Source organism: Oculina patagonica, chromosome 9, assembly GCF_052425735.1.
Source record: "Oculina patagonica isolate OP01 chromosome 9, crgOcupat, whole genome shotgun sequence".
NCBI classification, from domain to species: Eukaryota; Metazoa; Cnidaria; class Anthozoa; order Scleractinia; family Oculinidae; genus Oculina; species Oculina patagonica.
Window position 1 is genome coordinate 17,728,090 of NC_135766.1, and position 23,850 is coordinate 17,751,939.

At 37.1% G+C, this 23,850-nt stretch overlaps 2 protein-coding genes across 2 annotated transcripts; both read left to right on the forward strand.

Moving 5' to 3' along the window:
• Positions 1-4,350: 4,350 nt before the first annotated feature.
• Positions 4,351-18,431, forward strand: LOC144666322 (uncharacterized). Its single transcript, XM_078527721.1, has 17 exons — positions 4,351-4,963; positions 6,632-6,777; positions 7,727-7,978; positions 9,431-9,595; positions 9,755-9,868; positions 10,352-10,477; positions 10,698-10,794; positions 10,909-11,127; positions 11,640-12,016; positions 12,388-12,555; positions 12,755-12,865; positions 13,042-13,161; positions 14,283-14,373; positions 14,770-15,144; positions 16,582-16,716; positions 16,815-17,045; positions 17,943-18,431. The coding sequence occupies exons 1-17, from the start codon at positions 4,891-4,893 to the stop codon at positions 18,278-18,280; spliced, it is 3,138 nt and encodes a 1,045-aa protein (XP_078383847.1). The 5' UTR covers positions 4,351-4,890; the 3' UTR covers positions 18,281-18,431.
• Positions 18,432-21,438: 3,007 nt separating this feature from the next.
• Positions 21,439-23,786, forward strand: LOC144666391 (uncharacterized). Its single transcript, XM_078527822.1, has 3 exons — positions 21,439-21,943; positions 22,373-22,756; positions 23,562-23,786. Exons 1-3 carry the CDS (start codon positions 21,458-21,460, stop codon positions 23,733-23,735), a joined length of 1,044 nt encoding a protein of 347 aa, XP_078383948.1. The 5' UTR covers positions 21,439-21,457; the 3' UTR covers positions 23,736-23,786.
• The last annotated feature ends 64 nt before the right edge of the window (positions 23,787-23,850 follow it).

Here is a 23,850-nt window from a genome sequence, read left to right on the forward strand (position 1 = left end):
TCAGCGTTAACAACAGCACCGCCTGAGTACGACTTTATTTATTCTATAGGAAAATTCATTACCTGACGAGGGAATTCCACGTTAAATTTCACGCGAAAAACCGATATCGCACGAATCGTGAAGCGATGAGTGCGATATCGGTTTTTCAAGTGAAATTTTACGTGGAATTTACGAGTCAGGTAATGGATTTTCCTTGAATCGCATAGCCTTTTTAGAATAGAAAGAAAACCCAATTTCTCTTTTGTTTATGGCTGAATGTTGCATTTTTTAACGCGCGCTCAGGGAGCCATTCCAAATCAACTGTCATGGGCCAGCGAATCGGAGTCAAGCTAAAAAAAACGATCACAAAATTTCATTTGAACCTCGCGGTTGACACTGAACCATCGTTTTTCAACGGTTCACACAAGCTTTTAACCATTTTAACGACGGAATGGTAGTATCTAACAGAACATTCTAGTTTTTCGAACATCTATTTCAAGTTTTCGTCTCATCAGAGCAAGACAAACTTATGAAATCTTTTATCTCTTCGGCCTGTGAAAGAAGTAGACAACACGCATCCACAGTGAAAAAACCTGAACATTCAACAACATCAAGTAAAGGTTTGAAATAGACGAGGAACGATGAAGTAAGTACTTTGGAATAACTTAACAATTAAAATTCGACATTTATAAGTTAAATGTCTAAGTCTATCGTAGACAATTTCTAGGAAAGAGCAACGCTGCTTTTAAAAAACCCGCTATTGGCGGGTAGCTTCGCAAGCACATTTAATTAATATCGATAATTAATAGTTCGCTGGTTCGCTGTGAGTAAGTTTTGTTCATTTCCAGAAACCGCTTTTGCATAGTGAGTATCAAGAAGTCATTCTTTATCGAATTCCAATTTTGCGTACGTTGCTATGTGAAGCCTCGCGTTGCTACGGTGCAATATTGGTCAACCTCGCTTTCAAGTCGCAATTCCACTCTGAATACCTCGCCTCGATAACCAATCAGAAGACGAGAATTCTCCTAGCTATGCGATTCTATTAAACATTGCAAATGTACCATGCAAATACATTGTAAAATACGTACAAGAAAAGCAACGGACCGACTTAGTTTCCAGGCATTTTTGAAATCCTTTTGCTATTTCGTGTTTCGAAAAAAACTGTGTTTCACGAACTTTCTAAGAACTAGCGACAAATTTCCTAGAATCGCCGAGAAGTGAGCTTCAAAAACATCACGCCACTGGCCTCACGTTCCGATCACAGGCAGACAAGTCTCTGTGTTTGAGGCCGCGTGACGTAAGCGTCACGGTATGCGCTATTTGATCCCATACATTCACTGTAATTTGTAACGATTGATCTCGGCTTGAGTCAATTGATCGTGAGAAATGCTCCATAAAATACTCAATTTCGCATCTTTTCATCCCAAAATTTGATCTACTATAAGCCAGATAAATAAAGTTCACTTACCTTTCATCTTTTGTGTGATATTTTGTGTTTTATGGGGTTTTGAGGCCGTTCATTCCTCGATAGTCGTCACCGTCCCCATCTAAAGTAAGAAAAAAATGACAAGGCTGGCCACTTCGATGGCCCGCCGAGATCGACAGCCTCCCAGTTTTTGGCCAACACGTACACCCGGGGAACTGCTTAACCTGCGCCGCAGGCAAATATATCTATGTTTGCATTTGTATATTTTCTTATTTCATTTTTTCTTCGTGTCAAATATAAGAAATTGCTCCATAGTAGGTGCGGTATTCGCAAAAAAAAAATCGTGGTCAAAATAATCTCTCCCAAGGTCAAAGAAAGCACCATTTTTCCTTTCCACAGATTTAAATTTAAGGTGGCTCGTACCGGTTTTTCTTGCGTGGGAAGTCTGGTGACTAGCGCGCGCGTCACGCTTCATGCCCACGAGTCACGCGCGAGATTTGAAAAGGAAAACAAACATGGCGGCCGAGTGCGAGGTTGCTTTTCTTCATTTTAAGAAAGAAATTCCGCGTTCAACTGAAGTTTTTTCAACAAGAACATTTTAAGTCAACTTAATGTTCGACAGTCAAAATGTTTTCGGATCTCGCTGCTCGAGTTACAAAAGCAAATTCGCATGTGCTACGATCGATCTTGTCGGAGATCGTGACTCAATTCCACTTTTTTTCGTTTCAGCTTATTTGAGTTCGCTTTCAAACACATGATTATTCAGACAGAGAAATACTAAACAGAAAGACCTAAGAGGCACAACTAGCGCTAACTGAAACTGGCTAAATCCCATGAAATCCTGAGCCGAAAAGTTTCGCAGACAAAGCGAGGGGAAGTCCACGCGTGTTGCGCGCGTATGTGCCCGCAAAGATCAGCGGTAGTCAGAACTGAGCATGAGTAAATACCAAACTTTTAAAATCGAAATTTTAAAGTGCGCGGAAACGCGCGTGGGAATTATTGAGTTCGCGAAGGCTTTAGCAAGAAAACTAACCCGATGACCTTATTATTTATTGCCCTAATATTTTCCTTTTATGTAAAGGAAACGCCAGAAAAAATCTAAAAAAATTATACGAAAGGAATTTTTAATTACATACAAAATGCTCTTTTTTGCATTTGCAAAAAATCCGCTTCGTAGAATTTTTTTAAAATAATTATACAGTTTCTTTTTCATATGCTTAACCCTCGGACATACAAGGGGGGGGGGGGGGTGGATGCCACCCCCCCATAAGGTTTTTCCCAAATTTTGAAAAAAAGATTTACTCTACAATGCTGAAACTTTCAGTAGCTGTTCATTCATCCTATGCGGAAATTTTGATATGTCAACCATGCCTCCATGGTATTTGACGTTGCCATGGCAACGTCATAAATACAGGCAGGTCTTGCCAAAACTCGTCATTTTTAACATTTTTCTTGATTTTTTCTATTTTTTTTTTAAACGAAAGTGCAAAATTTATTTATTTTTACATTCCCTAAGCATTCTGGCTTGATTTTGCATCAATTTCTGTTATTTTGTGACTTTCTAAGAAAATGTTGAAATCCAAGATGGCGGATCCAAGATGGCAGCTCTTATGACGTCACGTGACGTCATATGACGTCACAGCCAATTAAAATTGTGTCATCTTGTAGAGTAAGCTAAGGGCTTTCTTCGCAGTGCAATATTTTCGCTATGCCTTAATATAACGAAAACTCCGGGGAGGGGTTCCATCCACCCCCCCCCCCTTGTACGATGGTGGGGGTGTGAGTTTGCTTGTACGTCCGAGGGTTAAAGTTATCACGAGAAAAAAAATGGGGGTCATCGAGTTAGTTTTCAAGATATAAGCACTGGAAGCTGAAAAAGGGTCCAAAAAATCATTGCCTATCGTTGCCATGGTAACCACTGATGACGTAATTATTGGTATTTTGGATCAACAACACAATGGGTAATTTAATTATACAAAAAAATTGTTACAATCTTTAATTATTTTTTTGGCCATTTTCTTCCAAACGTCGCACAGTCAAAAACCTGAAAACTGGTACGAGCCACCTTAATATTCTCCAAAGTGTTTCATGCTGGCGTGTTTTTACTGCAAAGCACCAACATTGCCATTGGATCGATAGAAAACAGAAAGCAATTAATGATCTTCAACAAGATCAACCTTGCCGATACCCTACGCTATTTTCATTTTGTTTCTTTTATTAAGGTACACTACTGTATAAACAAGAAAGAAAAGCAAAAGCTTGTCATTATACCTTCCATAAACACTCCGTTGGCATTAATGGTTATCTCAAAAGTTACCTATGTTTCGGGTTATTTTAAGCGAGAATAGCGCAAGTCAACCGAAGCAGAACCAAGTCAGGATACCATAGCAGAAAATAGAAAATGGCGCGTGATCACTGCCATACCTGTGTCGCCTAAGCTTGGGAAAAACCTATTAAAAATAATCTATCTGTTAGAACTCTACACATTGACGTGTCTTAACGCATGCCGTTTAAAATCATGAAAAGCACCACGTCTTCTCCGTAAATATGATACAGTTGCTGACGTAACTACCAATTTATACCACCACGGTGGTACAATGGGGTGGTGGAGGTGTGGTATGATCGAACCCGCCTAAGAATTTATTTGATGTTATAGAAAACGTGCATCCAAGCACATCCTCTTTCGCAAAGTCCTTTGTTCTTTAATCAAAACAGCAAGTACACCTGGTGAACTATTTAACCAAACAAACATATGCATGTTTACATTTATGTCTTTCCTTTCTAATATAATAAATTTCGTATGAAATACAACAAATTGCTTCATAAGAGGTGCAGTATTCCAAAACAAATTCGGAGTCAAAGTAATTTCCTCTAACGCACAAGAAATCATCATTTTCCTTTCCACAGATTTAAGTTTAATTCTCTCCAAAGTCTTTCTTGTAGGTGTGTTCATAGTGCATAGCACAAACATTATCATTGGGTCGATAGAAAACAAAAAGCAATTAGAGATCTTCAACAAGAACAACCTTGCCGATACCCAAAGCCATTTTCAATTATTTTCCTTTTGTAAAGGTTAACTGTAAGTAAAGCAAAAGGTCGTCATAATATCAGCCCTGAACACTTTGTCGGCATTTTGTGGAAATATTGAGCCAAGCAAACGTTTTTCACAATATTAATCCAAAAACAGGAAAGATGGAAACCGGTTTTCTGACTTCCATAGCCATGTAATCTAACCTTCGGAGCACTAGTAGCAGAAAAGACTTCTACCTGTTGGTATTCTGGTCATTGTCAATTTAATGCATGTGCGTATTTACTACATTAGAAAGATCACACATTGTTTGTACTGTGCTAAACATTATACAGCTGCTGACGTAACTACCCATTTAAACCAATCAGAAATCCGTTGTGTTGATACAAGAAGCTGACATTCTTAGAGAACAGACCACATACCAGAAAGTTATCCAGTTCACCTGGTGTGCTTCAAAATGAATCTTGCACCTTTACTGTCCGCTTTGCTGATTTTGGTCACCTTTGGAAATCTTCCCTTTGCCGTGCTAGGTAAGACTGTGATGACTACTTTAATTTATAGTAAAGTGGGGAATCTGCATAAAATACATTTTTGTAGGTTTAAAGCGCCAATGCATATATCTTGCGAATAGATAGCTTGATTGCCCGTGAAGAGTAAGTTATTTGGACTTCAAAGAAAGAAAAATAAATACCAGTCGACATTAAGATTTTACGCAATAAGGTGCCGTATGGTTTGCTGTTTGAACAAAGTCTTTGTCTTTGATATATGTCTGATAAAGTGTTTTCTTCCCAATAACACCCATACGTTCGCAACCTATTCCTGGATGGGGTAAGAAAAAAGAAAAAAATATCATTGTTAAGGAAGCTAGAATGTATCTTATAGGCTCTACATTTCTGATCTGAAATTCGGAATGTTTTGAAGTCCATTTTATTTCACGCAGCTCGTCGGTGGAAGACTAAACACGCCTTGAAAATTTCCACACGCGATGAAATCCCAAGATTACGAAAAAGTTTTAAGGGATGAATTCCATCGAAAAACATTGACTTCCCTACCAAAAATGATGCTACCTGCTATCATAATTTTCCATTCAATTTGGTAGTTATCTATTTCGTCCATTTCATTTCATTCACAACATCAAGTTTATCGACGCGATGATGCTTTAGAGTGTATTAAGAAACATACTGCTCGCTCAGAAAATAAATTAAATTTTTAATTGTGTTTTCTGGAATGTTCCTCAAAAAGACTTGACTTCACGAAATATTGCAACGTCTAGAAAATGTTTCATATTACAGCAAAATAAATCAGGCACACCCCCTTTTGCAAAGTCCTTTGTTCTTGAATCACATGAACACGTACAACTTGTGAACTATTAACCTGTGTCAGACAAACACAGCCTTATCTGCGTTTTCGTCTCTCAATTTCATTTACCTTTCCACATCATAAATTTGATAAATTGCTTTAAAGTAGCTGTTTAATTCGTTGCTGACTTCCCGGTAAAAACTTTCAGGGCCGTAACTAGCAAAAGGTAAGACGACGCACTTGCCTCGTCTAGAATTTAACCCAAATTAAAAACAAAATATGTTTTGTTGAGAAAATAATCCCCAGTAGCTCCCAGTTGAACAAGATTGAAATACGTCATGAAAAATGTCTCTGAAAGAGTTTCAGAGCTTCTAGATTTCAATATTTTCTGGAGGGTATGCTCTAGAATTCCCTTGCAAGATCTTGCCTCGTCTATGGCAAGGGTCTGGTTACGGCCCTGACTTTGTTCTATAAACAGAGATAGATCCGTGGGGTCTAGTTCATCTACAAACGTTTGTGTTGGTGTTTTTATATTGTATAGACTAAATATTAGCATTGGGCAGATAGAGAACTAAAAGTAATACATTGTTTTTAGCAAAAACAACCCTTAATTACGTTTCGTCTGATAAAGTACACTGTATGCAAAAGAAAGCCAATCTGAATGTCGTCATGATGTTATCACTGAACACCGAGTCTGGGGTACGTGCGCCATTTAAAGTGATGCTAATAACGAAAATATTATTGCACCGCAAACAAAAAATGTTTAATCAAGAATCCATTCTTGCAAGGCATGCAGAACTCCGTGTGCGCCCTCTCCCCTTCTCCTTCCACAATCCCCTCAATATAGCCCTTCACTCATCCGTTCATTCATCTACGATATACTATTTTCCCCAATTTAGGATTCTCCATGCAAACTGGAAAGGTGAATATGTCTGACACGCTGCCAGACTGGAGCTGTAGCAGTGGATGTTCACCACCAAAAGACTGCAGATTGAAAACGTGCAAAAACGTTGCATTTCCTTACACATTCAGTGGATCAGGAAAGGTGAGAAATCCCAGAGTATTTGCCGTATATGACCCCAGGGGAAGAAAAACTATCGCTCGTCATTGTTAAATTGCATCCAAGGGAAGAACAAGGTCTCCTTCTGATTATTTGCAAATATTTAGCAGTTCCAGACAATCATTTTTACCTTATCAATTATTGCCTCTCCCCCCGACTAAAAAAAACCTACAGTGCATCCCCGTAATCTTTTTGGAGAAGATTGCTCCGCCACTTTATACGCGGATACGCACTATAACAGGGTTTTGGCCACTTCGACACCATCTGGCTTGCGTTAAGTTTGCATGTAGAGGCGTTTTGCTCTTGCAATTTCAAATCCACCATAAACCAAAAAAATGTTTAATGGATGCTTGCTTGCTTTTGCGAAAGTGTAAACAAGCTCGCTAATGATAATACTTATGTGTCAGAGATAATTATCGGCTGTTTCATCCATTTCTTGCAAAACCAAAACAGTCGAAGAAGCCATCAAAATTAGTTTTGAAATTATTTTAGGTTAAGATAAATTGCCAAAGAAACTTGCAAATTTTATTGTCATCAATTTTCAGCTATTGTCTAGTTCGTTGTTGATTGACAGCAAGGTCTGTAGCAAAAAGGCAATTTATTGGTGTTTTGCAGTTCAACAGTTTCCAATAATATACCCAAACCACCGACATAATAGACGCAATCCAACACTACTGTTTTTTTTTGTTTTGTTCGCAAAACCACGGTATAGCAGCATAACTAAACTATCTGGAGTTTAATTTCCTATCAGGTTTTTTTTTTAAATAAATAATTTGTTATCCTTTGTTGCAACAAAGGAAACCTTTTTATGAAAGCAAAAAGCTGGCACATACATTAATCATTTTCACTCTAGCGTAGAATCCATGTTAAGGGTTACTTGAATAATAAATTATATAGTTTCAAAAACCTTTTTTGTTTTCATTTACAATTATAGGTTCAAGTTCACATTACAACAAGCCATGGTGATCAGTTTTCACGTATTCACTCTCCTTCCGCTGTGTGGGTTCAATCAGTTAGTACACGTGGATTTGAGATGTGTGCACGTGAGTCAGGCATTGGATCAAATGGAACTGGGATCATCAACTGGCTAGCGTTCCAAGATCAACCACAAATCACACATGGCAGCGTTACTTTTAATGGAATATGGACAACACAAAGCAAATGCGAGAAAGTAACCTTTTCTCAGGTTAGACGATGCATTAAGTGTCATTCTTGTTTGAGAAAATCGGGCAAAATTCCTTAGTTAGGTTACTACTACATTTTATGACTCAACAGCAAAAAAAAGGTATCAAGATAACAGTTCAACAACAAACAGAGACATATTTACAATTGAAATGCGTGTTAAATTTAAACATAAATAAAGCATCAAGAGTTTGCTTTTAAACATTTTTGGTGAAAAGCTGGGGAATAAAAAGCAACGAAAAAGAAGTTATAAAAACTCCATGCTAGGCTTGGTTTTAATCAATGATAAGTGGAAAAATAAATTTCCTTGTGCTGCGTGGCACTTGTAAAAGTACAAAAATATATAATAAAGCTCTCACAAAATGAGTTGAAAGTGCCTTTAAAATAGTAAAAAGTTCCAGACGTTTCGGGCTTAGCCCTTCATCAGTGGAAAGTCAGGATTTCAGTTAAAAACGCTCGCTTGGTTTTGTTAGAGACGAATAATAATAATATTTATTTGTAGTCGAGAGAGGTGAAAAGGTCTTTACGCTAAAATGTCTTACTTTAAAGCGTGTTTTCATTATCAACGTCAAGTTTGACCTATATGACGGATTTAGCTCAGGGTTCAGTATTAAATTAGTCGTTGAGATATCTTAAGTCGGCGACAGTTTTTTTAACTCCGCGGATAAAGTGTTAATGTCAATGCAATTGCTTTCATAAACCAAAATACAATAGATTGTCCTTTATGATAAACCTCTGGTAACACCACTATTACAAACAGAACAAGAAGTTTGTATATTCAAATAGATAAAAGGAATGCAATCACTTTATGGCTTTGATGAATTGTTTTCGTCGACTAGACTCTATTCATAGACTCTCCTGACGACCCGGAAAACTTGTAAGCAATTTTCAAATAACCAAAGAGGAATAAATCTCAAGAGACAAGGTAGTCCTGATTTAGCTTGGATTTTTTTGGCGTTACCTTTGTCTTTGTTGCTATATCCATGTACCTGTCAAGTTCGAGTTTCTTTTTCTTGTGGCACTACAGTAAAACAAGTTTTGATATCGTCTAGTTGAGTTAGGCCGAGCAGATTATCAAATTTAATTAGTTATTATTGAGTCTGTTTATGTAAACAAGAAGTGAACAACCACTTGCCCAGTTAATAAATTATATGAAGTGACCCACTACTTACAGAAATTTGTCAATAGACGCATTGATCTTCAAATCGATAGTCGGAATTAAAACCGTAGACTAAGTTTAAATGAAATATCAAGCTAACAAAAGCATTTATTATAAGCAAAGTGGCCGTCGTAGAGGGGCTTTATTTGTTTAAATTGTTTTTGACCCTTTGTGGTTCTGTTTTAACAGATAGCAAACTGAGAAAGCACTCGTGAAAGCTTAGGCAGAGGGGGAAGGGGTAGGTCGGACATTGTAAGGCTAACTTGTAATTATTATTATTTTTTTTTAATTTTTCAGAGCTTTAGTGGAAGGCCTTCCGTGTTTGTCTCAGCAAAGTACACTCGCGATACAAAGTCTGGTGATGCTATGTATGTCTGGTTGGAGAACGTGAAAGCTGGTGCCTTCGAAGTTTGCATCCGGGAGTTCCTTGCTTTTGATGGGAAACACCAGGATACAATTGTGGTAAGTAATCTCATCTTTATAACTGCCACGAGCAAGTTTTGACTTATTTCAAACACAGTTTCGTAGCAGCGAGATTTTCTGTATTTTTTATCGCTTGAATCCTTTGTCAGGGTCAGAAATATCAGACAATAATGATCAACCAATGTCATTTCTTTTCAGGACTGGTTTGCATACACTGGCAATGGTTCTGAGCTGAATTTTACCTTGTCAGGAGAAGCATTTTTTCCTAACAGTGGAAATCCCACTGCTGAGGAGAACTATGGTTTTTGTCTGGTAAGAGTATGAGATAGATTTCTAACATAAGGCAATAACGACACGAAACAACTACATGTAGAAAACTCTCGCCTTGCTTGTAGTAATCTATTCAATTTTTCAAAATAAATATAATGGGCATTGCGATGTACGCTCTCTGTCTTGTAAATTGCAAGACTTTTGGAAGGGTAAGTTAAAGCAGGAGAGGTGGCAAATAAACTGCACATATGTATGTATGTTTTCTCTTTCTTTCTTTCTTTTAAAGAGAAATACGAGATGTCATATGTTGTCAACAGTCAACTCTCGCCTTGAGGACAGCTCGCTAATACGGACAACCCGTTATTACGAACAGGAGTTGAAGTCCCGACGAATAAAGAATTACTGAAAATAACTCTCACTACTACGGACTTTCTTTATTAGGGCCACCAAATGGTGGTCCCGAAGGTTCCCGTTATAAAGGAAGTTGATTGAAATCAGCTTGACGTTCTCTTCTTTTCTTGACAGGAAGTCCCGTATAACACCACTTTTTACGCGTCCCCAGCTGTCCTGGTCTCAGTGCACCATAATTATGACCGGAAGGTGAAGAATTCTATTCCGCCGGAAAATAACATCATCACAGCCTGGGTGGAGGTAAGATACTTGTTTTCAAAGATAAAAAAATAGTCAAACACGAATTGGGTGAAAATTTGACGATTATGTCATACACTAAATGTTCATTGTAAAAATCAGAAGAAACGACTGCTTCACATTTAATAGATTCCTGCACCTCGGAATTGAATCTCTTAGTGAAAATATAAAGGTCGCACTTGTTTACTTTGTTTTAATTTCAAGTACAACATTTTATTTATAGGAAGTTGGTCTGACATCCATGCGAATTTGCGTAAGAGATTTAACTGGAACAGAAAATCAGCATGACCCTCTGTCAGTCAGCTATGCTGTAATTGGAGGTAGGTACTTTTGTCCATGATAAAATATCAAATCCATAGTCCACCAAGTTCATTTTTGTCGATCGACTCTTGCTTAGCTCAAAAGAAAGCTATTTTCTCTTTTTTTATTTACAGATCTGAATCCATGCCTTGGTGTAAACTGCCCATCATTTGGAGTCTGTAAAACCTTTAGTGCTCATGAAGCTCGCTGTGTGTGCTACGAAGACTGCCCTTCTGATCAGGATCCAGTGTGCACCTCTAATGGAACAACCTACGACAACAAATGTCTCTATGAATTAAGTTATTGCAGGGGACTAGACAGTAATACCGTGTATCACCCAGGCAGCTGCGAGGGTAAGCAAAGACTCATGTGTGAAAAGCTTTAGCCTTGCAGGCCTAGATACCGTCTTTAAAGCTACATAGTTATATCTTAAACTCGGCTGTGCGAGACTCTGCGATTTTCTGGAAGGTTATAAAGGAAAAAAATAGTCAATTATTTGTTGATACCAGTGCATTAAAGTAAACTGCATTGACTTCTTATTGAGAGCCTTGCTTTAAACTTGTTGTGAGCCTAACATTCCTTAAAACTTTGCAAATCACATATAGATCAATCCATCTGTTTTACTTACAGTAAGTTTCAAATTTAGCTCTTGACATAAGCAGGACAATTTGAGCTTTTCACGACGCTACCTCCCCACCAACGTTGCGTCACGACTTAAATAACAGACCCAAAGTAATAGCTGCAAAGGAAACTACAAATTGATAAGCTGTATTCACCATGCTATTGTAGGGTGAATGTGGGGACTGCTCTATGAATGTGTTTTCTTAGTTTTTGCATGCTAACACTTTTTTTAATGCAACTACAGGTTTTCCAATCGTGCATGGCCGTGAAAAGCTTCTTCGTGTTCCCAAGTGGTCTGATTCAAGTTGCAAGACAGTGGTGTTCCCGCCATACAAATTTTATCCGGATAAAGAAGTTCATGTACAAATAACACTGAACCACATGAATTTAAATGACTCGGTAACAGTCCACCACGCTATCACTTCCTGGACAGAAAATGTCAATACTGAGAATTTTACTGTGTGTGCCATGCAATCTGGGAGGAATGGAAACAACTTTAATCCTTTTGCAACTCTGGATTATATGGCATATCAAGGAGCATCGCCAGAAGGAATGACGGGAATAATTAAGATCCAGAAATGGTGGTCTGGAACAAATTGTGCAGATGTGACGTTTCCAAAGGTAGCGTTACTGTAGCAATAGAGTTTATATTCGCAAGCGTAAATATGTTTTTTGGCCCCATTGTGTCGGGGTTTCTTTCTTATTTAAAGTGTTATAAAAGTGCAACATTGCACTAAACAATGTAACAAAGTAAAAAGGTAATCATCTGGTTTTTTTTATGCCTACAATAATAATAACAATAAAGATATAAATAGTTTATCTGGGGCCTAAAGCGCGATACATGCCATTAACTTGCTTGAATAAGCGCAATACATGTCAAAAGTAACCGAATGATGTCATTATCTAGCTTGAATAAATTGAGCAAACTGACATTTCTGAGTTGACTGACATTGCGAGAGTTGACTGTACCATTTCTTTGTTCCCAAATGCAGGACAAGTTTACGGAGGCTCCTGTCGTGCTTGTGACGTCAGAACATGTAAGAACTGGCAAGGAATATGATGCCGCGCTGATGTGGGCAGAGGATGTAACCAAGGATTCATTTAAAGTCTGTCTTCGCGAATTGCAAAACTTTGATGGAAAACATGAAGATATTAATGTGGTATGTGATCAAATGTTCGATTTTCAAAACGTTGTTAGTGGACACAATATACGAAGAAGCAGATAATTCATTTGTTGTTGTTGTTTTTTTTTACCGGTGCGAATGTTTAATCTCACGAGTACAGTTAGTATAAGAATAATGTGTAAGCACCGAAGCATATAATACATTATCTATTTTTGGCTTTTTTATCTATTGACAGAACTGGTTGGCGTTTGCTAAACTACACAAGCCACTCTTTACTGAACATGGCTCTATCAAGTTTCCAAACACAAATCCACCAACAGATGAAAATAACAACGCTTACTGCGAGGTAAGTTACTGCTGTTTTTTGAGAAGAAACGTCTAAACACCAAAAACATTAAACAAAGCGTACATTTTCCCTTTAAATTCAAAATCCATGTCCATTCAAGAATGCTATAATGCTGTAAGAACGTTTACAAGGCTATTAGATTTAGAAGGGTCAATTATTTTGTTTCTGTTACACAGTTTGTGCATTTTACACGAAGTTATAACTCAACACCAACAGTTTTGGTATCAGCCAATCACAGCACAACGGAAAGTGGAAACTTGGCACCAGTTCATAACGGCATTGCCACGTGGATTGAGGTAAATGCTAATATTTTTATCATAAGATAATAATTATTTGATTGATGTGAATTAAACTGAACTGAAATTTATTTGTTTTTATAAGTATGGTTTAAAAGATTGCTTGCCCCCGCTACTAGTAAAACCGCTAAGATCGCTACTTTGTCAAACTTAATTTTAACCAGTCGCACGCAGTATTTACATGGCAACGCCCCCACTAGAAACTGTAACTGATGAGGAGTGAAGAGATATCCCAGGGGAATACTCAGGTATGTTTTGTGTGGGCATGTGCCGCCCGGGATTCAAAAGTAGCACCCTTTTTGGAAATAATTTGCATTTAAAATGATACCCGCCATCAGCATGTTCTAGATCGATATTACATCTATTGCTGTAAAATAAAAGACGTCACCCAATCTATAAGAGAATATGTAAAACAGCTGAAATATAACTTAGAAATTGAAAGACAAGTCTCCATCGTGACAGATTTAAACGATTAATTCCAACAAAAGTGGTACCAAATACTCCATGCGCTGTAAGCTTTCTTTATTATCTTATTTCTCCTTGTGAAATAGTATATTACAATTAAGCCTTTTAAAATACTTTGGTCCCTTAATTTGAACGCTTAACTTCCATTTACACCTTTTTCCAATTTAGCCTTTCTGTGTTTTGTATTGTATGAAATGAAAGAAGATATATTAGTAATGTAGCGGTATTGTATTGTATTGTGATGTAACGTACAGGAGACGCCTTAGTATTGTAAGTAGCGGAAGCAATTATACTGTAAATGTTGTTAAAATCGTCCTTGTAACATAAGTATTGTCAGTAGTTTAAGTATGTAATTATGTTTTTTTGTGTGTTGAAATAAAAAAAAAATAAAAAATAAAAAAAATGTTCTAGAAACAAGTCAATTTTTTAAACACCCCGTTTTGGCTGCTGAAAATTTGAAACTATTGTACGTTCTAGGGATCGTCTCTAAAATGGATACCGCGTTATCGGGAACCCGAAATTACTGTTTTGATTTCTTGTTTAAAACGTTCAAATATCTTCACTACTCAGGTCAGCATATATAGCGTGCAACGAATTTGTGTTAATTTTTTTTCAGGTTGCAGATCCTTTTTGACAACTTTGTGTTGGTTTTGCAGAACATGAATGCCTCTGGATTTAGCGTCTGTGTCAAGGAATTGTACGAGACCAGATATGACCCAGTGTCAGTGAGTTATGCGGTCCTTACAGGTTAGTAATGAGACGCGTACCTTGTGTTGATGTCAAATGTTGGTTATTTTCATATAGATAACTTACACTGCATTGACTCATTTTACTTCTTTCCGAGAAAATGGATCAGTTTCAGATTTATATAGAAGAGTGTATTGTAAGCTAGATATAAAAACAAACAAACAAACCAAAACAAACCAAAAATGGCAACACCAGTAAAACTAACAACATGTTTAAGCTTAGTGCTTGTTTTGAAAACACGGTTTAATGAAAGACATTTTTTAATAAAAACTAACCTAAAACAATTAAAAGAAACAAACGTTAAACGTTTTAAAATTCAATGAAATAAATTGAACATCCATTTCAGTTAATATTAGAAAAAGAGATGTAACAAAAACTTGTTTTTTGTGTATGTAGATATATGTAAACCAGAATGGAGATATTTCAACGGATTCTGCTACTTGACAAGTAAGAAATGCGCAAACTGGTCAACAGCATTGTCAAAATGCCGCGAGGAAAACTCCGTCCTGGTTGATGTTAACAACAGTGAGGAAAACGTCTTCATCCAGCATAGACACAATGGAGAAAAATCTTGGCTGGGATTGAACGACAAATCAACAGAGGGTGACTTCATTTGGGCAGATCGCGGCCCCGGCAATTTCACCGCTTGGGCCAAGAATCAACCTAACAACTTTAGAGATGAAGATTGTGTTCACACACTTGGTATAAAGTACAATTATGAGTGGAACGACGTGAAGTGCAGTGACTGTCATCAGTATACTTGTAAAAAAGGTAAGATGTGGCAACCATTTCAATTTTACGGGTTGTAACAAAGTTAACTCCTGACCCCAGTTCTGTAGTTAAGAATAAGAAACAGCGGGTGGGGGAAGAAACATCCTTTGTTACACGACTCAAAAATTCGGCATAGCGGTGCCGGGCAACCGATTGTACGCATGCAGTAGCTATCAAATGGTCGCTATGGGCGTAGTGAATAGCTTGTCTATTTTCATTTCACACGCATGCAGTCACTGATATTTAAATCTCTCTGTGAAAAAAAATTGGGGTGACGTCTTTCTTAGCAACGGCTTGATAAACACAGACTTGCACAGTTTCCAGGCACAGCTATGCGCTCAAAGAAAAGTGCCGACTTTCTTCCCCCCTGATTAGAAACATTGAAACAATTAGACTACGAGCCCGTGTTATCTATGAGCGAAAAGTTAACGAGGCGCAACCGAGGTGACTATCGCTCTTAGAAAAGTTGGGCGAGTAGTGGTGTAATTGTTATTGTAGACACTCTAAAGGAGTGTAGTTAAAAACCTACAATTTTATGTATTTTAAAGGCAAAAATCACGAATAATTTTACCTCTTGAAAGCCATCGTCCGCGCCATTGTGTTCTATCAACAAACAAAAAAGGCAGTGGAAGAACCAATCAGATTCGCGTCATTCCATTAAGACAGGCGGAGTGACTGCTTGTCATCGACAGATAAAGACCTTATATAAGTAGCTTTGGACTTTCGGGCAAAAGGCACAATTAACAGAGCTCAAGCCATGAGAAATGTATGTCAACATACATTTGGGGGGGGGGGGGGTTGTTACGCGACTCAAAAAGGGGTCATAGCGGTGCCGGGCAATCGAGACTGCGCAGCAGCTATCGAATGGTTGCTAACGGTTTGCATAATTTGGTCTTGGCCGTGCACAAAACACAATAGCTGGTGGAATTTTGATTGCTCCTTCTGCTGGACATCAAAACAACAAACAGTAATAACGGTAACCAGTCTTGCAAAAGTAGAGCTTGTGAGTTATACTAAGTAAAAATAACTCCAATGGTTCTGAAATTATTTCCCATTTTTTGGTTGTTAAATTTCAACCGTGACAAATTGTTTCGCTTGTTATTCCACGCTGCCAAAACATTCTCAGTGACGTGAGACATTAGGTGAGAAATCTGGCTGAAAATGCCAAAAACATCTCAGCGGCGTAAAACATCAAACTCAAACACCGCAACTATTCGCATTTCACACACACGCAGTCATTGATATTTAAATCTTTCTGAGAAAACAAAACTTTGGGTGACGTCTTTCTTAGCAACGGCTAGATTCATATATATTCGCACCGTTTCCAGGCACTGCTATCGGTCTCCAACGAAAAGTGCCGACTTCCCCCCCCCCCCCACCCCCTGCTTCTATGTTAATGATGCCAGGCAACATTAAATTTATCTTTCTTTTTATCAGACTTAAATGAATGCGAAATGAAGAAAAATTACTGCCACCAACTTGCCACTTGTACCAATCAACGGGGATCCTACACATGCACTTGTAACCATGGATACGTTGGGGATGGCTTTGACTGCTATTACAGTTATGCAGGTAGGCAGTTAACTTGCTGTGCATTCATTTTACTTTAAGACACTCCATTTATGCGAAAAGAGTAACATTTTTACATATTTTTTTTTTCCTCCATTAAGGTCTAGGCCACTCAGCCATCTTGAAAAATAACGATAACTACTTGAGTACCTTAAGTAATTGGTTACAGCCCGTGGTGCAAAGCAAATCATACTGGAAACGATGTTGGCGGGCGTCGATAGATGGTTGGGCTGGAAGAACATTTCATGCAAACTGTGACAATAAAGGACCTTCTGTTACTATCATTAGCGTTGGAAAGTACATCTTTGGGGGATATACCAGCGCTTCATGGAGTAAGTAAGAAAGAAATGATACGATCCTCACCACAAGCGCCACAAAGTAGATCGCAAATCAATCCCAATTATTAGTAACATTTAATTTTTCAAATACTTTATTCACCCGCCGGTGACTGCAAACAAGGTATGATCCAGTGATCTAGTTATTCAAATTAATTCTTACCCAGAAAATAAATCACAAAAAAAACCTGGGCTGAGTGACAGAATTTCTGACCCGCTGCACAAAAAAAAAAAGCCAGCAACATGTTTTTAAAATGTTTTTTTTTTTTTGCACGGTGGTGATCGATTTACATAGCCTTTGAAATATGTCCCGTATTTTTCAGCTCGAGTTGTCGGCAAGTCGCCGACTTCGACAACGCTGTTTGTCGCTGTTGGTTCGGGAAGCATTTATTATTTGTTATATCGATTTGACCTTGTGTTTAGTAATGTTACAAACGTTTGAAAGCACTGACTTCACCGTCGAAACATATCCAATTTCGTTACTTTAGTATTGACTGGCCACAAGAAAGAAAATCAGCTTCTTTACGTACTTATTAAAGATATCAGCTTAGCAATTCATCATAAAGGAAAACAAAATCGAAAGGGGTGCGAAAATGTAACAACTTTTTTTTTATAGGTATAATTGGAAAACATAAGAATCGAACTTACTTAATTTTGGAGTGAAACATAAAATATATTTTTCATTTCTTACATTTGTTTGTTTTTGTTTTTATGTTTTATTTTTGTTTGTTTCTCTTTTTAATATAACAATTTTAATAATTAAAGATGAGAAATAACGAACTAATTGTGCAAATATTTAACCGTTCTCAATCGCAAATAAGAAATAGTGCGAAGGGTACTTATATTCAGAAACAATAAATAATCCTTTTTTTTTGTTATTGTTTTTTTTATTAGCCTCCAGGAGAAGCTACGCGTACAGTTCGACCGCTTTTCTATTCTCACTTGTGAACAAGCCAGGATGGGGACCAGTAACATTCAGGCCACCAGGAACTCATGGTTCTTACCAATATGCTATATACGATCGCAATGATTATGGACCAACATTCGGAGCAGGGCACGATATTCACATTTCTAACTACGCCTCATCAAACACCAATTCATACGCAAATCTTGGACACAACTACAATCCACCTGCTGGTCACAGTTATCACAGCTCATTCACAAAATCATTCCTGGCGGGAAGTTATACATTTCAACCAGACGAAGTTGAAATATTCTACGAAACTACCTGAAAATAAATGAAATGGAGAACGGCAGCTTACTGATGGAACGGAAAGTGGTCTTGGCTAACGTCTTGAACTGTAATTAATTAGCTTCACTTAATTTATAAACATTTGTAGAATACCAATCATTGTAATAACTTTAATCAGAGCAATGCAATTATTATATCAGAACTTATTAACCTTTTTCAAAACAGTTAAATTAGAAATTTTAATTGTAATATTGCAAAGAAATATATTTTCACAAATGGTTGAAAATTGTGTAGCTTATTAAGCATTAATAATAATAATACTTGACCTGAATTAATTACTTGTGACATTGGCGTGACAATATGGTGACATTAGCGTGACAGGAAATCTTTGATCAACTTTTATTGAGCATGAGGTTAATTTTTTTTTCAGGAACTTTTCATCTGCGGAATATAAAATTTAATTGATTTTCTTAATTTCTTGGGTTGCAGAAGATAAGAAAAAAGTTTTAGTTTTCTTTTATGATAAAGTCAAAGTTGTATGCATCGTTTACAGTTTGCTGGAAATCGATACAAATCGGGTTTACTAAAGAGCTTTGTAATCAGTTCACGCGTTGTGTAAGGGCAACGTATGTTTTTTATATGTTTCGAACATAGTGTTAAAGCAAGGTCAATCGAGTAAAACAGTGATCTTTATAGATATATTTTAAATAGCGACCGCATAGAGGTGTGAAAATCGATGTTTTAAAAGTGTGAAATAAAAGAAGACGCTGGAACAAATTAGTAATAGTGGTTTTTAATAGTGTGCGCTGCAAAGCAAACACACTGCTTTAGCACTGGGAAAGAGGAAATTGTTTCCTTTTGCCTTGTGCTCGCCCTTTTCTCTTCTCGGCCCTTGAAGTTAAAGAGAAAACTTATTTTGTCACCTTCATTCAGTGATTAGAATGCGCGCGTGATAAAGAAATTCTAAAGTGAGCTTTGTGATTTAGAAAAAGGCTCGTACACACTATTAGGTACCGAGTACAAAATATCGAAACCCTCCTTTCTGGCCTTTTTTCTTTTCTTAATCTGATATCTCGTATCTGCATGGCAATACACTGATACAAAACAAAGAGATATAAAGTGTTCATCACTACCTATCTATTTTTGCCAACGTTTGAACCTGACCACTTGGAAAAACGTTAAGGTTAATTTAGAAAAATGGATGGCGAACTTTTTCGTACACAGAACAGTGACGTTAAAGCAAAGAGAGAAATCACATGCAAACTATTGACTCCACTTATCCTTATCACAATGATTGATTTGACTCGAAAAAATTTGGTTGAAAACTCGTCTTGTGACTGTAAAACCGAAACCGATGAAAACCACGCAAAATTTAAAATTGAAAAACAACCAATCACAAAATTGCAAAGGTTCTCAGTAGGTTCGCATCTTCTGCAACTGTTTATGCTTTTCAAATATTGTTGTAGGACCACTGTTTGTATTTTTCAACTTATAGGTTTGTTTATGAAAAAAAGTCATAATCTTTTGTTCTCAATTAACGTTTTTATTTCTTAGCTTTTTTTCCAAGTGGCCCGATGCAAGTAGTCGAACTAGGAAGAAATCCTAATTCTCAGTGGACGAAGCTCCAATTCCCCTTCCATGGACTTCTCTTCTGTTTCACAGTGAATTCAAATATACCTTTCAATGTATACAAATAAAGGACGCCATCATCTGAGCAATAATTTTTTTACTATAAACAACATTTTCCGTAAGCCAGTGTTTTAAACCTCCTCCCCTGCTTATAACCTCGGATATAAGCCTTTTTATTCATTAACAATAGGATAGTTTCGGATTACGTTCTACTGATCCCAAACAAAGGAGTGAAATCGAGAATGGGGGGATTAAACAAAAGAAAATTCAAGTCTATTATTCTTCAAAACCTCCAATTAATTATTTTGTTTGTGAACAATGGAGTGTAATTCGGAATTAGCCTATTAACAGAAAGATTTTCCCGATACAGTACTTCGGACGCCATCAAGCTAAAAGTTTAGCTATTGTTTATATACATTTTTATAATTTAAAGCCTTTTAATATCCTGTTGTTAGGTAGCCGGGTTACGAAGCCATCAGCAACTTAACTGACAAGTACTGTTTTCCTAAAAAGAAAAACTTAAAAAATATAAAAGTACAATGTATTATAACTTATAAATCGTATAAAAGTAGCGACGAGAATCACATCTGGGGAAAAGAAAAAAACTGCATTTTTGCGATTTATCATTCTTTTGGGTAATGGAAAACGATTGAGAATTTATAGTGATACTAGACACTGCTCTGAAGCCGCTCTCTTCCACTGTTGCAAGTGCTAACATTGATACATACAATACACCTGCAATAGCAGCCATTGTTTAATTCTTTTTATCTTGCGTTTTTTTTCAAAGGATAAAGCAAATTTAAGATAATTTCGCGCAGCTGGGCAAGCATTGGTGTCCCCACCACAGAAACGTATTCTTTATTTATTTATTTTTGTTTTCTTTTTGTGTTTTTTTGTTTGTTTTTTTTTATTTTTTTTATTGTATATTCTTTTATTACAACGAGTAACAGACAACAAGTACCAACAAACTAAAAGCGAAGAAAGTAAATACAAAGCGTTGTTATTTTGGATTCGGGCAAAAGAGAGTTTCACAATGAAAAAAACATAAAATAAAGAAATGGTGTGAAGCGACTGTCAAGGAAGTGAGAATAACGATTATAAGAATTTATTTTGTGGAATTAAGTAAAGGATATTTTGTAAGAGGACATTTACTTTTAACATATCATTATTTACTCTCTCGTTAGTAAAACAAAATAGTGTTAATCCCAAAGAACATTTCGATGATCATTAAAAAAAAATCAATTTAAATGTGTTGTTTTAAATGGTTATGTGACTAGGCCAGTTTCTACAAAAGGTTGTACACAATAAGGATTTTTTAATGAAAGAAGCCACTTTAATGCATCATGATAGTAACACCTCCGACACAATCAATTTGAAAATTAAGGGATTTTGTTTTCTGTGAATTATTGTTGTATACATGTCATGATAATTCTTTGCAGTTACATCTGAATAAACGCAATGTTTTTTCAGCTTTAATGTGTCTTTTTTAACATTGATTTTCAACAAAAGGCCGAATATCAAGTAAAGCATAAGAATAGCAACCTGGCGATGTTAATAGTTTAGCAGTCTCCTTTATAGTGCTGAAAAAATGGATATTAGTAAAACTATCCTTCTTTCCCTCGCTATTTTATTTGCAATTTTGTCAAGCCCGATCGAAGGCTTGGTTTGCAATGGAATGGCCGAATTCTGCGATCTAAGGATCAACCAGGCTACTTTCGCAGGAACCCACAACTCAGGTGCCGGTTTTGGTGGGATTCTTTACTATCACACAAAGATAGGGCTGAGTATTCCCGCCTGGAGTTGCTGGTACAGAAGCCAGGGCCAAAGTATCACCAAACAGCTTGATAATGGCATCCGGTACTTTGATATCGACACGTGTTTTGTGGACTCGGGGAGATGGGAACGTGGTCCATGGACTTGCCACAGTGGGGCCTACGGTGGATCAATAAGAAAAATGCTGCAGCAAATTAACGAATGGATGTTAAGAAATCCAACCGAAGTTGTCATTATCAAGTTTGGTAGAGATACTGTTCACTCGAAAGCTGAGAAGATTGGGAGCGAAATTCTTGAACAGGTAATGCAATTTGGAATATTTTAAAATTTGGCTATTTATTTCAATCCATACACAACACAGGATGTGTTTCTCAAGGGGTTTATTATTGATTTTTTTTTTCGTCGAATATGCGAGAATGTGCGGAGTCCAATTTCACACAAAAAAGTACGAAAATGTCAGTCGAAGATGGAATATTTAGATCGATAATGTCAGCAAACATCTCAAATGAATCTCGGAGACACCTCGCTGTCTCTATCACAGTTATTCTGCTCTATGTTGCATCACTCAGGCGATTCAACTCATTTTCCTTGGTAACTTAAATAACAACATTCAGCTTCTAAAAACCGTTTAAATTATATACTAATGATTGTAAGGAACTACTCAGACACTAATTGCGTTATTATTTTTATATTTTTTACTTATCTGCGTATGTACGGTTTTCTTCGAAAGATGAAAAACTTATGGGAGCCAACGAAAGAGAAAACAGCGCTGAAACATCTAACCTTAAACGATCATCGCAGACGATCCTGGAAATGGCCGACATTAGGAGAAGCGATCAGTTCAAATCAGCGAATATTTCTCTTTATGGATAACCGACTCCTTGGTAACAGCTACTATAGATATCGCTGGGTTTACTACGCAAATTATGAAATTTCTTTGTCGTGGAAGCCGATGAACTTGATTGAGTCTTCTGGGTGTAGTAAAATGGTGGGTGCTATTCAGAAGCGCTGCGCAGAGTCTTATTTCTATGATTTCATGGAAGTCGATTTGTTCCTGACTTGGGGACTGTGCGTGAAACATCTTGCTGACTGGTGCAATCAGTATATTGACGAGGTTAGATATTTTATGATAAATTCTTATTCTTACCACACAGCAAACATGTAAATCAGTTTCTTTTTATTGTGTTTCAATCCATTCTTGTAACTGAAGTTCTTACCGTGTCTAAATAAAGTATATGTATGTCTTTTTTAACTTTGTTTAAGGTGGCTGTTAACGGTATTCAGTATTTTCCAGTCCTTATACTTTGATGGGTCAGAACGAGAACTCTTAATCAGTTGATTTTACAGTAATGGGATAAGGTCTGGAAGGTCTTGGCTTAAGGTGGTCCATCACCCACCTAAAGCCCTAAAAAGAATCACCCATTTATGGTTTCCACTTCCAGTTGGAGTTGCTATTTTTAGTTAGTTTAATTTTTACACTAGTTTTTCAATGTAAGCAGCACTGCAGTTAGCTAGAACTCAAATCGCCTTCAATTCCAGTTAAGAATAAAACCTTGCTTCGCAGGAGACGGCTTAATACGGATGGCACGCACGAACAAGAAATCAAAATTTGTATGCTTCACGTGCCCAATAAATGGTGAAGCCCAATTCTGGACATGTGGGAACTTAAAAGAAAACTTGGTGAAAGTCTTTCATTATCGTTCGCAGAACCTATAAAGTGTCTTAGCCGGTGGGGTCTTTGCACGTCAAACACAACAAATAGTTTCCACTTCTTACGCTCCACGACTAAAGGAATCGACGTGATTGGGACGACAATTAAAGTAACTGAAATACGCGCCTTCTTGTTTTTGATGTTGTGTGTTGTTTTCACACGATTGACCTTTATAACAATACTAATTTGAGTTGTGTGTCCTCTTTAGGCCAGCAAAAAATGCTTCAACGAAAGATTGTCCCGACAAAAAGCAACCGTGAACTTTATTGTGGTGGACTGGGCCGGGAGGACCCACGGTGCTAACAAGATAAGCGAGGTTGCCAAGCGGAGGAATGAGCAAAATGTCAAGTTTTTCCTAAAGCGGGACATTTCAAGATCATAAAATGAAGTGCAATAAAAATGAAATAAAAATGTTGATCTCGTTAAATATGCGTTGCTTCGGTCTATGTAGACCGAGATTAACTCGGTAGGTGAGCCTTTTGGCCCAAGTGTGGCTT

Excerpts from the sequence above, each read along its gene's own strand:
- LOC144666322 (XM_078527721.1), top strand. The coding sequence starts at position 4,891 with ATGAATCTTGCACCTTTACTGTCCGCTTTGCTGATTTTGGTCACCTTT. Across the intron at positions 7,979-9,430 it reads AGAAAGTAACCTTTTCTCAG|AGCTTTAGTGGAAGGCCTTC; the intron begins GTTAGACGATGC and ends TTAATTTTTCAG. Across the intron at positions 11,128-11,639 it reads TCACCCAGGCAGCTGCGAGG|GTTTTCCAATCGTGCATGGC; the intron begins GTAAGCAAAGAC and ends ATGCAACTACAG.
- LOC144666391 (XM_078527822.1), top strand. The coding sequence starts at position 21,458 with ATGGATATTAGTAAAACTATCCTTCTTTCCCTCGCTATTTTATTTGCA. Across the intron at positions 21,944-22,372 it reads GGAGCGAAATTCTTGAACAG|ATGAAAAACTTATGGGAGCC; the intron begins GTAATGCAATTT and ends TTTCTTCGAAAG. Across the intron at positions 22,757-23,561 it reads GCAATCAGTATATTGACGAG|GCCAGCAAAAAATGCTTCAA; the intron begins GTTAGATATTTT and ends TGTCCTCTTTAG.